We start from the raw sequence: 13,799 nt of genomic DNA, 5'->3' as shown, positions 1-13,799 counted from the left end.
AAGGATAGAGTGTAGAATCAGGAAGACCATAGTAGAGCGAGTTACAATAATCAATCCTAGATTAAACTAAAGAAATATAAAAAAGTTGAACAATGTTGAAAAAAGCGTTGAATTTTTGAAATATATATATATATATATATATATATATATATATATATATATATATATATATTCTATAAATTCTACCGAATGTTTGGCGTTAATATGTTTGTAGTTCGTTTTTTCGATTTTTCTCACTAAAGTTTTTTGATGAACGTTTAGTTTATTAAAATTCAAAATAAACTTATTTTTCGAATTCAAGCTGCAAATAAGGCCATATTTCGATTCCGAATGAATCTTCATCACTATTCATTTGGAATCGAAATATGGCCTTATTTGCGACATGAATTCGAAAAATAAGTTTATTTTGAATTTTAATATCATCAGTCATCATCAGTGATGATGATTCATTCGGAATCGAAATATGGCCGTATAAGATATATATAATTCTTAATTAACATAATAACGCCGTCAATTTATAATTAATTTGTTAAATTTAAACAGGTTGAACCCAGGAATGTGTCAATTATAATAATAATATAAGATGACGAATATTATAGCGCAATTTGATCATTGCAGTGGTTATAACAGTATAAATAAACTGCTAGTAACATTTCAACTAACAATGTATGTACGATCAGTTGACCGGTAGTTGGTTGATTAATTGAGTTTTGACTCATTAATTTTTCATATTGAACAATGTTCGTTTTAGAAACTATATAAATTTGTCTTAACTTTTGTGATGTTGAAATAATTAAATGTTCAACATCGTTTCGTGTTTCATTTAGGAAACACAAAAATTAAACAAGGAACGACCAACTGACAAAGAAGATGCCGTTAAAAAGCATGATCAATTTATTCCTTCACAGAAAAAACACCGATTATAAAAAAATGAATAATTATTAATAAAGTTAAGAGAAAAATTAACAAAATAAAATTATTCAAGATTTATCATGTTCATCATAGCTTTTATATCATGTATAAAAATATCCACGTTATGCATTTGCCATTCTATATCTTTTATTTGCTTCACCTACTAAACTCAACGATGAATTATAATTATAAGTAATATTCATCATGGTAATTCTTTCAGCTATCTTTCCCAACGTTTCAAATAATTTCGTTAAATATTCTAGACCTTGTCTTCGTCGGTTAGCTTGTTCAGTTTCATTGACAGGCAGATTATTGACTGGGTTTGAAATGAGGATGACGAAGATGATGAGGATAGCGAAATAAAATAAAAGAAAGGAGATTCATTCTTTGTAAATAGCATCTTGTTGAAGTTTGTAAGTGTATGTTGTTTCTGCTGTTGGCGTTTGTTTTTAGACCTGAAAGATAAGTTGTTAAACCTTTAGGATCAATTTATGAATTTTTTTGTAAAGCGATGTAAATGAACGAAAAGTTCTTATATAGAAAATAAAAAAGTTTAATAAAAAATATTAATATTATTATTATTAATAAAAAAGTTATTATTGTAGCCAAGAACGGATATTTTAAATATTTAAACACCGTCATTCATAGCAAATTTTTTGTTAAATAATGTGAAAATAAATCTTTCAAATATTTAATAGAAGATTTCGCTTTCCTGATGGTTGAAAAATACAACAATAATCAGAATTAAAATTAAATAAGACGATTACTTAAAAAAAAACTCTAACAAACTTGATAAAATTTTAATAAATAAAGTTGTTTAGGATTACCTGGACGACGATGAGCTCTCGAATGGCAGTGTCTACCTGCAGATTTGTAACATTTATAAAACCTGAAAGATTTGCATATATGCCTCGTCATATTCATCATATTCAAATTTAAAAAATTTGAATATCTCATTATGCATATATCAAATATATGGTGATTTATAAATAAGCATAAATTATAACACACACAAACATATACACACATACAAACACACGCACGCTCTTACGTACACAAGCACGTACGTTGTGCGCTATTGATTGCATAGATTTTGGCTACAGATTTTTAATTTTATTCAGTATGTTTTAAAACATGAATACAAAGTTATTTTGCTGACAAAAATTACATTGATTGATTAGGAATTTTTTATTTAGTAGTGACATTTAAATAAAATAATGATGCAAAAGTTGAAATTTTTGTTGGATGTTGAAGTCGGTAGTCAAAGTCGAAAATTTTTGAATGATACTCTGAACGCCAAGCTGATGTTCCAAGATATCGGAAGGCTGTCAGAAATCGTTGGAGACGTTTCTTCGGTGATTGCGGAATGGAAAGGATAGATAAATGAATGAACGAACGATGAACAAACAACTCCATCATGGCAGATACATTGAATAGTTTCGCAACGAAATTTTATTTATTGGTAATGTTAATAACTGATGATTGGATGCATATATAACTTTGATAGGCCTAATTCCGTCCTTGATTCAACTTCAACTTGATGAACATTCAGTGAAACATTGGAAAATTTTTGAAAAATTTATTTAAAAACATATTGACATATTGATGAGTGCAAATGAGTTTCATGCTAATTTTTGTGAGTAGATGTTTCTCGCAAATGAATTCGTGACGAATGAGCTGTTTCATCTAATGCTCACATTTGAATAAACAAATGCTCATATTTGGTTGGTTTACTGGTTGGTTTACTGGTTGGTTGAATGGTTTGTTTCTTTATTCGATTTGCCACACTGGATGACGCCAACGTTACTAAAACATTCTCCATTTAACTCACAGTCAATTTTATTTTAATGAACAAATAAATTTTAAAAACTTTTTAAATATATTGGTTAGAATGATTTAATATTGTTTTTTAAATAAGCAATAGTGATAAACATTTATGAAATTTAAAAATCACAAGTTGGTTAATTTATATCATTATATCAGAAAAATTATATTGAAATTAAAATAAATGTGACAATCTTTTTTTACCATGAACTTATTTTACTGTAATTGTTGTTATTTTTACAAATATAAATTCGTCGCATTAAAGTGAAACTCTTGCCTAACCGCCTCTACAACCACGAAGTTACAAACAAAAAAAAAATCTTCGAAAGAAGTTCGCAGAGACCAACTGAGACATGAATAGTTCTTACACAACTTAAAATAAACGAGTGAATGATTTGGAATGAATTAACTCGGCGTGAAGAGGACAAATAATTTAATTATTGCTATTTTTCCATTATTTATTTTATTTACTATTTAATTTATAATCATAAACTTTTTTATTCTCAATGAATGTTTAAATCAAAATAAACATAATTATCCCTACCATTAAACAAATATATAAGAGTTTACAGACACATACACACATACGTACATATATAGCAAAATGGAGACAATAAGAGAATATGCGACAATGAAGGCAACCAAAATCGAATCGTACCGCAAAAATTGTAGTTACAAATTATGTTACCATCTATTCTTATATGATAAAATATATAGTTATTATCTTTAATTATAATTACTTTACAATTATAATTTTAATTATCTTATAATTAAAAGGTCGCCGTGATGTTTCTTATTATTGACATATTGTATCCACTCAATCGCTATCGTGACGAAAAGAATTTATTTGAACGAGTTTTGCCTTTGTGTTTGTTTAAGATATTAACAAATAACATGTTTCTTTTCGCTGGGAATAGCAGTGTATTATTTCAAGAAATCATTAGAGCTGTACTACACACAAACACACACACATTTTCACACGCACACTCTCTCTCTCTCTCTTTCTCTCTCTCTTTCTCGAATATGACGAGTATTTTTGACAAATGGAAACAGGACCATGCTAAAAAACGCTCAGAAGCAACGCTATGCTCCAACCGCCGAACTGTCGAAAAAGTCCGATCTGATTTCATCGTCCTCTCGGCCTCAAATTATACTAAATTTCGTTTATACATTCTTATTATTTCCTACATTCAAGTTAGAAAAATATATGTGACCTATACAAAACACTATCATTACTAGCCATAAAAAGATGAATTCAACGAACGCCTACAGACTTCCTGGTTAGCTGGTTTGAGATATATATATATATATATATTATATATATTATTTGCACGTACAAATAAATAAATTAATGTTTATGTGTGAATTCACACAACCACAAAACACAACAACATTTTATAAACGTATGCAAAGTTTTGAACTGTTTACTATTTCTACTACTGATGCTATTCCGACAGTTGTTGTGGTTGCTTCTAGTCTGCTTTTACATTTACTACAGCTGCCGTTTCTGCTATTGTTGTTATATTATTATCATTATACTGTTTATTTTTGTACAAACAACAAGGTTGGTGCTGTGATTTAAATTAATATCTAGAGGATGGGTTTTTTCAACAATTTCTGAAAATTTAAATTTATATTATGTTATAAATATACGCATGCATGGATATTTAATATTTTTATTTAATATATATATATATATATATATATATATATATATATATATACCCAAGCAACCAATGAACCAATGAACCAACCAACCGACCAGTCAATAGTAAATATTTTATCATTGCATTTTATTGTAAATAATTAAATTTGTTATCAACTATATGTAAGTATAAAAAGAATATACGCAGACAACCTTATACACACTTACATATACACACACACGCACGCACATATATGTTCGACCAAACGATCAAACAACTAATCAATCAAACAATCAAACATTTAAACAACCAACGCCCAGCCAAACGACACAAGCCAATCAAGCAACAGACCAACCAACAAAACAACCAATCACCAATCAGCCAACCAATTACACACACTTACACGGGTTTAGGTTTTTTTCAGAGTGGGAACAACCATTGCATGTTTCAGCAAGAAAGAAAACTGACCAGAGTTAAGGGATAAATTGATTAAATCTGATGAAATGAAAAGAATACATCAATGTACTTCTTGAAAACAAGAAGTGGAACCAGATGAAGCAAAAAACAGCTAGACTGTTAAGTTTGTACAGTTTGCAACAACATTCAAAGGGCTATTAAAAAAATACAATCCCTAAAATTGCACTCCATAACTGAAGTAATCTTGTTATAAAAAAATTTAGACAAATTATGTACCGAAACATCAACGCCTGACATTACAGAATTTCACAACAGGCTAAAACGAGTTAGGTGTTGACGGTAACGCAAATTTAGTCGTGGTGAGAGAGTGTACTTTATGCAGTCGTATCTGCAGTATCATACACAGGCATTCGTTGTCACTGCATTGTTTTATATGCATTATCTTCTCTCTCTCATACTTTGTAATTGTACAACAAGGTACGATACAACTATGAGGTGAGCTAATTGGCATAGTTTATTTATTTTAGAATCATAGGTTAATCGAGTGCTCTCTGTCTTTCTCTCTACTTTCTCTCTCTCTCTTTTTTCTCTTTTTTGTTTTTAAAAGTTTATGCAAATTTTTTTCAACACAACACTTTGCAAAATACGGTATTAAAACGCATTCATTCATCCATTTGGTAACATTCTGTGTTGTGAGGATGCTTCCGGAATACATAAATAATTACATACGTACGTACGTACGTAAGTACGTACGTACGTGCGTACATACATACGTACGTGCGTACATACTTATTTACAAACGCGTTTTTTGAACGCACAGACAAACATACAAACATAAAGCACATATATACAAACAACAGCGGTTATACTGGGATATTTATCTACCGTTGTTTGCTTTCATAACTTTTGCTTTCACATCTTTCCTACATTTAAAAAATTTAAAATCAATATAAAATGTACTGAGTTTATAAACAATAGACAAGTTAAGGGTTGAATTTGTTTTTTGTTAAGCACACATACATCGCACTAAAGCAAACACGATACAAACACGATACAAACACGATACAAACACGATACAAACACGATACAAACACGATACAAACATACACGAGTAAAAACATCTAGGTTTGTTACAAATTTTTGTTTCAAGATATCCATTTTTAGTTAAGTCTATTCATTTTTATTTTGCGTGTCTAACATTATTTTTTCTAAACTTTTAGATTATCGTTATCTAGGTTTTGTTTATTAAATTTTTTGTTCCTTCAATCGTTCGCTGACTCATTCGTTCATTCATTCATTCATTCATCGGTGGGTGTTACAGCCCGGCTGGCACCCGCTAACAGTTTTTCTCCCACTTGGAGCCAAATGGACGTGGCAAGGGGGCTTTCCCCAAAATGCTGCTCATGAGAAGTACTATTTTAATAAAGTTAATACAGTTTCCTTTCAACTATCTGTTTTTATTTTTCATTATTTTATTTACATTTTATTTACAGAGGTATGTACAGGCACACACGAACACACACACACACACGAGCGCGCGCGCACACACACAAACAGACAGACACACACGCACACACACACGCACACAAACACATTAACACTCGTGAAACATTTTGTATTGGAAATTCAAATCTAGACACACGCAGCAACAGCAGGATGAGGTAGATGCCTCAACCATCACAAAATCTCATCACCCAATATACTACACACGCTAAATCAATGAAGGCATTGGATTTAGATAAAGTTAGAGCAGTTCCAGAATATAAAAACATTAAAAACATAGCAGTTTAAATTGGGTAGGAATTAAATTACGCACCAGCTCTCTGTTACCATAGTTGAAAATTCAATTATATTAATTTAAGATCGATCGGAGTGTTGCAAGAAGGTGTGGTTTTTCTGAATAAATTTCAGATGTTCATACTTTTTGTTATGTTTTATATAACATCTTTTGTTATGTTTAATATAACAGTTGAAAAGCTATCATGCACACGGCTCAAAATTTTTAAAATGTAGAGATCTAAAATTAAATTAAAATTAAATTAAAATTAAATTAAATTTTTAAAATGTAGAGATCTAAAATTAAATTTAGAAAAAATCTTTTCTATTAATTCCTAAATTTTTTTACAAAAAACGGATTTGATATTTTTTTTCAAATCAACAAAAATAATAAATACTTACTTTCAAAAATATCTATTGGCTGCAATCTGTAAAAAATACTAACCAAACATCGGTGGTACTTAACTGAATATAGAGAGATAACATACGAAAATAAGACTCCACCAACCAATTTTTTAAATCATACAATGTTTTCAAAAAAAGAAAAATGAGAATAACTTTTCTGCTGATTGTCTTTCGTCACGATCTTCTGCAAAAAATTGTTTTTATGAATAATGGTCTGTTGAGACAGGCATAAGCAATTTATTGATGAATTCTTTTATACCTGAAAATTTAAGCAATTATTTGGTTTTTCATAACATTATCGCTTATGATATTTATATTAACAGATTTATATACATTTATATAAAAAATATGCTCACAGTTTATACATATACTATATGTGTATAGACTTAAATATAGATACAATTAGCATATATAACCCATAAGCGAGCATGTTAAGTCGTCTCACGTGTACTAGTGTAAGCCTATAAGCGCTGAATGTGTCAAGCAAAGAATGAAAAACGCATAAATATAAATTGAAGAACCATTTTCGTTCATTATTTTAAAATTAGTAATCTTTAAAAATGTCAAGATATCGTCCTTGGTTGTCCGTGTTTTTTTCCATTGGTAAAGTTTATGGTGCTGAATTATTTTATTGATAAATAAACATCAAATGAAATTAATGTTTCAGCCTTTTATGAGTTTAATGAAGCGCAAAACTTGGCTCTCAACAAACCTGCAACCAATAGTTCACTTTACATACATTATGTCCGCCCGGTAGTCGGATTGATGGTTGATGGAGACACGAATCCTGATTTCTTTGCTGGCCATTGTTACAATGGGGCGGATCCACCGGGCGGACCTAACTGGGCAGTGGTCGACCTTGCTGCTGACTATTACGTAGACGTTGTTTACATGTTCACGAGGGATTCGTTCAGTTAGTTTGTTTCGTGGTTTTTTCATTTAAAAGGAAATATTTTTTTAGATCATTTTAAAAATATAGTTCAATAATGACAATTTTGTTTTGTACTATTTATTTCAAATTAATTTATAATTACTTGCATAATAAAGAACAAAAAACAATTATAATATTTTGCCTCGTCGCAGCAAAGATGCAACTCTATAAAACTTATTTCGTTCTTATTACTCAGCTCTGAAAAACACTAAGCTTCTTCTGAATCGTTCTAAGCAAATTTAAGCTAGTTTGTGCCATAAAACACTAAAAACCATGCCTCATGACTTGAACAAACAGTGCATCATACACACAAAACATACGTTGAACTTAAAGTGGAGCCAAGCTTGCACACAATGACAGAGTAAAAATGGCAAACCTATTGTCTGAGCAACTAACAAAGACCTCCACAAAACGTTTGAATTTGGCTTACTTTTGCGTCATTTCACACTTTAGGTAAAAGCTTACAAACAAGTTAACTAGCGATTTTTACACAAGACAGTTGTTTAATTTTGAAATGTGGAAAATTTGAGTAAATTTGAACCGGTTTAAATTTAATAACCGTAGTTATTAAACAATCAAATACTTCAATTGCAGCTCCACCACTGGACTACTTCCTGATTGGACTGACCTTCTCATCGCCTGGATCAAACATCATCAGAGGGACCTACCCTCTCTGTGGTCAGTACAAGTACAAGGCGGCTGCCAGTGCCAGGCTGACATTGAAGTGCAACGCCAATCTTGCACCTTATCGTTACGTCATCGCTCAACAACCTGCCGATGGATATGGATGGTTCTCCTCTTGTGAGATGGAAGTTTACGCTGCTAAGGATCACAAATGTTACATTCATTTCAATTTTTTTTTATACATTCATTTCTATCGAATCATTATTTTTGCAGCTAAAATTTGGAAACGTAAATCCAACACGAGATTGACTGGAAACTACTCTCTCGCCGTGACCGCCGAATATGAGATGATGTGCTTGTTGAAGTGTCTTCCAGGCAAGTGTGACTCGTTCAACTTCCATTCAACTGATGCAACATGCGAATTGAACAAACATGTTAACGGGTACAACCAGAGCTACTTGACTGCCAGCACCAACTGGAGTTTCTATGAGGTTCAGTATGCCTAATTGGAACGTTGCCAATGAAACGTGATTAAATTTTTAAAAAATTGAAACTAACGTTAATTTATATAAAAACTTACTTTTGACTATTTGTTTTTAAAAATTAGGCAATAACTAATTTTCACTTATTGATCTGTTCCAGCAAAATTATTATTTGTTGGAAAAATTTAAATTGTATAGCAATGCTGATGCACCACTCAAAATATAACCGAATTCATAATGGGACGTTGAGACGGTGCACTGGTTGAGACATCTGGTCTTGGTACCGGAGTGAATGGGCTCGAATTGATTTCTGTCTGTCGGCTGTAGGATGTTTGTGATGCGTTGTTTTAAGCGCATTTATATTTCTACGCTCTATTTTAAGAGAGAATTTAACAAATGAGTGCAAACTGCCCCAACAATTTCAATAACTGCTATAATTTCTATATTTAATACTTTTTTCATAAAAATTATCTGAAAAATTGGTTTAGTCGAATATATATCTAGGTTTTTCAAAAATTAAATTTCAAAAAAATTTTTTGACATGCAGTCTAAAACGTCCTATTATTTCAAATAAATACTCTTGTTTCAACAAAAATGTTTGCCTTTAAAAAGTTGATTTGAAATGCAATAAGCCAATTTTTAGCTTATTCAGTTTCTTTCACAAATTGTGTGTTATGACAAGTGTTTTTATTTGAAAATTTGCCAAATATTACGGTTATGAAAGAGGTTGAAATAATTTTGTATAGGTACCCCGTTAAATTTTATATTTCTGCAAACAAATCATCCAAAACCACCCAAGGGCTGCGTTTGTGGCAACAATCATTGCATTCCTAAAAATTTATTTCAAAGCTGTGCATGAGACATGTTTTAAAAATAAAATATACGAGCAGTAATATGAAAAAACCGTGATGTTCCATTGTTCAGTTAAAATTTCCTACAAAAGTGTGTTGATGAATAATTGAATAGTTTAGCATACATGAGTGAACGTTTCATGGGACATCGCAGTAATGGTACCAGCAGAAAACCTTTGATTCTACATAAGTAAATATTATTTTCACATACAACCAAACTTGCCAAGCAAGCGAGTAATTGTCAGGTAATTAATTTTATGTTATAACCGCAGCAACGGTCAAATTGTGCTATTTATTATATTATTTGCTATCTTCATTATTCTTTTTTTTTGTTATTTTTGTTATTATTGTAACTTTGATTATAAAAATCTACTGTAGAGGCTATATAAAAACTTGTGAAGAAAGTTTTGGACCAAAGCTTAAAGCAAATGTGTAAATGTGGTTTATGTAGTTACTTTGATTGTAATCAAGTGTTCCTATTACTGTTAGTATTCAAATAAACCTTCAACAAAGAAGTTGTGTTCATTTATCGGAAATCTTGAACATAAGGAATAACGGTAACTTGACGATCGTTGGAAGCTATAACACTGATGCTGGAAATATAAAGATCTTTTAAAGTTATAACATTGGTGTTTACGTAGTTACGAGCATTCAAAGGTCATAACACTGGTGTGAGAAGTAAAATGAAATTTCCTGCAATAAAAAATGCCAACAGCATTAGAAAAGTTCAATACAAAAATTATATGAAAAAACCTACAAAAACGTAACCTCGACTTGAAAGGGACGCTCTTATAAACATAGGTAACAAACCACATGTGTTCGACTTTCCGGATTTTATGGAGAAACTAAATAAAAAGATTTGATCAACAACAACAACAGCTTGCCAAAATAAATAGAAGATTCGATCAACAAAACGACAAGATTGACCAGCAATCAAAAGATTTCAAAACGGAACTAAACGACTGGTTCTACGGAATAAACAATAAGAGAGAACAGCAAACAAGAAAGAGTTTTCAAATTAAAATTAAATGAACGGATTGATAAAATAGACCAGCAATTTGTTAAGTTAAACCAGAAAATTTACCAGAAAACATACGAAATAATCAAACGAGTCAGCGAACTAGAACGGAAGCACCAGCGAAAAATAGAGAAAATTACCAGAGCCACCTTACACGGATACATCCCTGCCAAGTCAATAAAAGCACCAACATTTGACAAAGTTTCTCCCCGGAAAAACTATCAGACTCAGTTTGAAGCAGCAGCTCTCATTTACGGGACATTGGTGTTAGCACTAAAAGGTTCCGCTTTGGACGTATTACAATTTATTCCTGCCGAGGACCTTGACAACTTTAAGATTCTAGCCGATGTGTTAAACTGACGATGTAGAGACAACTATACTGAAAACCTCTACCTAACACAGCTCTACAACCGTATGCAGAAACAAGGAGAAACTGATAAAAAACTAGTACAAGACATAGGAGACTGACTCTGCTAGCACACTTACCAACAGGTACTTTGGAATTCAGGGACAAAACGATAACAAAAGCGTTTATTCAAGCTGTTTGAGACTTAGATATGAAATATGATCTCACAGTATCAAAGATAAAAACACTTGAAGAAATCCTGGAGCAGTATATGACACTGGAATCTGCAAAGCTGATGTTAAAGAAAGACACAAAAATACGGCAAATTTACCTAAACAATGAGTGTCAAAGGATAGTCTCAACTATAGAAAACTACAAACCAGAAGAATATTAGAATTAGAACTGTAAAAAAGGGAATATTGTAAAAAGACTTAGAATAACGTCTATCAAGGAAACGATGCGGAAAAACCGACTCTCGATGAAATGCCAGCCCCACGTCTGCTCATAATGCCAACCTTGTGGGGCCTAGGCTTGGTGAGAAAACAAACGCCTCCTTTTTTTTATGCTTGACAAGTTAACCCAATGAACAAGTTTAAGATGGACATAGTGCACATGTGACGTTGTGATGATGAGTGAATGTGGTATTGTGCATGTGTTGTAATGTAACGTAATGTAATGTCACGTAGGATGAGTTGTAATGTAATGTAATGTTGGACTCCATTGTCATTTAATGGTTGTAACGTGTTGTAATGTAATGTAATGCCGGGATATAATATTACGTATGTGCTGTAATGTAATAATGCGATAATGTTTTACTGTGCTGATAACATGTTGATAATTGTGGTGTGATGATGTCAGAATGTGATTTACTTGTGTGTTGCTTTTTGGTCGGAGTTGTGTTGGTGATTTGTTAATGATTTTTTGAGTAAATGTTTTGATGGTGTGATATGTTAATGATGTGCTGTGATGCCGTGTGATAATCCTCTCACACGCAAACTTCACCGCTATGAAAGCAAGCTTCGCATATCATACTTTTTGAAATTATTTCGCACCCTGAATTTTTAACTAATCATTGCTCATGTCGTCTTGAATTACCTTAATTAGTATTTTTATTTAATTTCTTTCTTTTTGTATTTAAATTTTCTTTTCGGCTAATTTTTTTAAGTTTTTTAATTTTTTTCAAATAAATAAATAACTTTTGGGTGGTGCTGTATACAAAGGAAGCATTTCAGATAGATTTTAATAAAAAATTTTAATAAAATCGTCTTGAAAATATAAAATTTTAAAAATTCAAGCAAAATATTTGGTCAAAATATTTGTAATACATATTTATTTGACAAATAAATAATTGTTTTTCAAAATTAAGTTAATCTGACTACTACGCGCTCAAGAAATGTTTTCAAAAATGTTGCTCACCTGTAAAAATTAGCGAATAATACTATGAAATGTCTAATTAATATAAATTGTTGTATTTGGTGAAAAATCTATCGGATCCGATTAAAACAAATATATTAACGTTTGGATGAAGATTTTTCTGGAGAAGTTGAAATGTTCACAATTTTCACACAAAATTATTACACAATTATATTGACTCAAATATTGCAGGCACAACACCTTACAATGCATTGCAACACTGATTGATATATTACTATCCTTAATTCCATCTCACTCATCCAAACTTAGACGGTCGGATCCGCGTTTAGAACTATTTTATATTATTATACAACTGAAGATGACATGTTCCTTGAAATGTAAACAGTTTCAAATAATTTTTATATGTTCAATATTAACACCATTAACGTAATTATGAAAAAAATATTTGCATGAAATATTTCAGGTGAATATTATATTTTCATTGAGCGTTGAATAGTGAAAAATGGTAAATTGATTACTTAATAATTATCCTTAAATTATTATTATTTATAGATGCCGTATGCTGTGAATGTTTTGGCTTGTTGATTCAACATTATATTTCTATAGAGAAATTTTAGTTAATTTATTATTTTTAATCGTTCCATAAATACCAAAACTAATATTAAAACGTCTAGTGCTATCATTGCTAAAACAACTAGTGCTCGTCGGCATCCATCCGTCTTGAAAGACTATAATGAAGTTAAAACCAAAGTTAGTGGATTCTGCACCTCTGAAAATGGCACAGCATACCAAATTTTGTATGATAATCTTTACCACATCCGGCCTAGATAGAGGTCGTCGGCTGTTGAGCAGCATTCCAGTTCCGCTCCAATTCCGCACTCAATGCACCCTGCTTGACTGACATCATGGCCGCAGATCAACTGCTAAGCTCTCCCAAGATCAGAAATTGAAGGGGCAGTTTTAAATGTCTCTCTTACAAATGGCATGAAACCAAAGCCTTGGGCGCCTTGTTGTTCTAGATTCCTTGACCAATTCACCGTACACGAGATCCTTGGAGATACGACGGTTATCCATCCTCCTAACATGGTCGAGCCATCTGAGACGCTTAACAGTGAAAACCACATAAAAACTGCTTACGCCAGTTCGCTTCAGCACATCGGTGTTTGTAGCTCTGTCCAGCCATCTAATTCCTA

General features: G+C 31.5%; 1 protein-coding gene across 1 annotated transcript; it reads left to right on the top strand.

The window, feature by feature from the left end:
• Positions 1–2,129: 2,129 nt before the first annotated feature.
• On the top strand, positions 2,130–9,041 carry HELRODRAFT_184100 (hypothetical protein; the record flags this gene model as incomplete). The annotated part of the gene is made up of 7 exons (XM_009015793.1): positions 2,130–2,267; positions 3,790–3,930; positions 6,121–6,209; positions 6,293–6,294; positions 7,648–7,893; positions 8,506–8,748; positions 8,809–9,041. The coding sequence occupies 7 exons, from the start codon at positions 2,130–2,132 to the stop codon at positions 9,039–9,041; spliced, it is 1,092 nt and encodes a 363-aa protein (XP_009014041.1).
• Positions 9,042–13,799: the final 4,758 nt, after the last annotated feature.

Source organism: Helobdella robusta (assembly GCF_000326865.2).
Source record: "Helobdella robusta unplaced genomic scaffold HELROscaffold_160, whole genome shotgun sequence".
Classification (NCBI taxonomy): domain Eukaryota; kingdom Metazoa; phylum Annelida; class Clitellata; order Rhynchobdellida; family Glossiphoniidae; genus Helobdella; species Helobdella robusta.
Note: the sequence above shows the minus strand (reverse complement) of the source record. Positions and strands in the feature narration are given on the sequence as shown.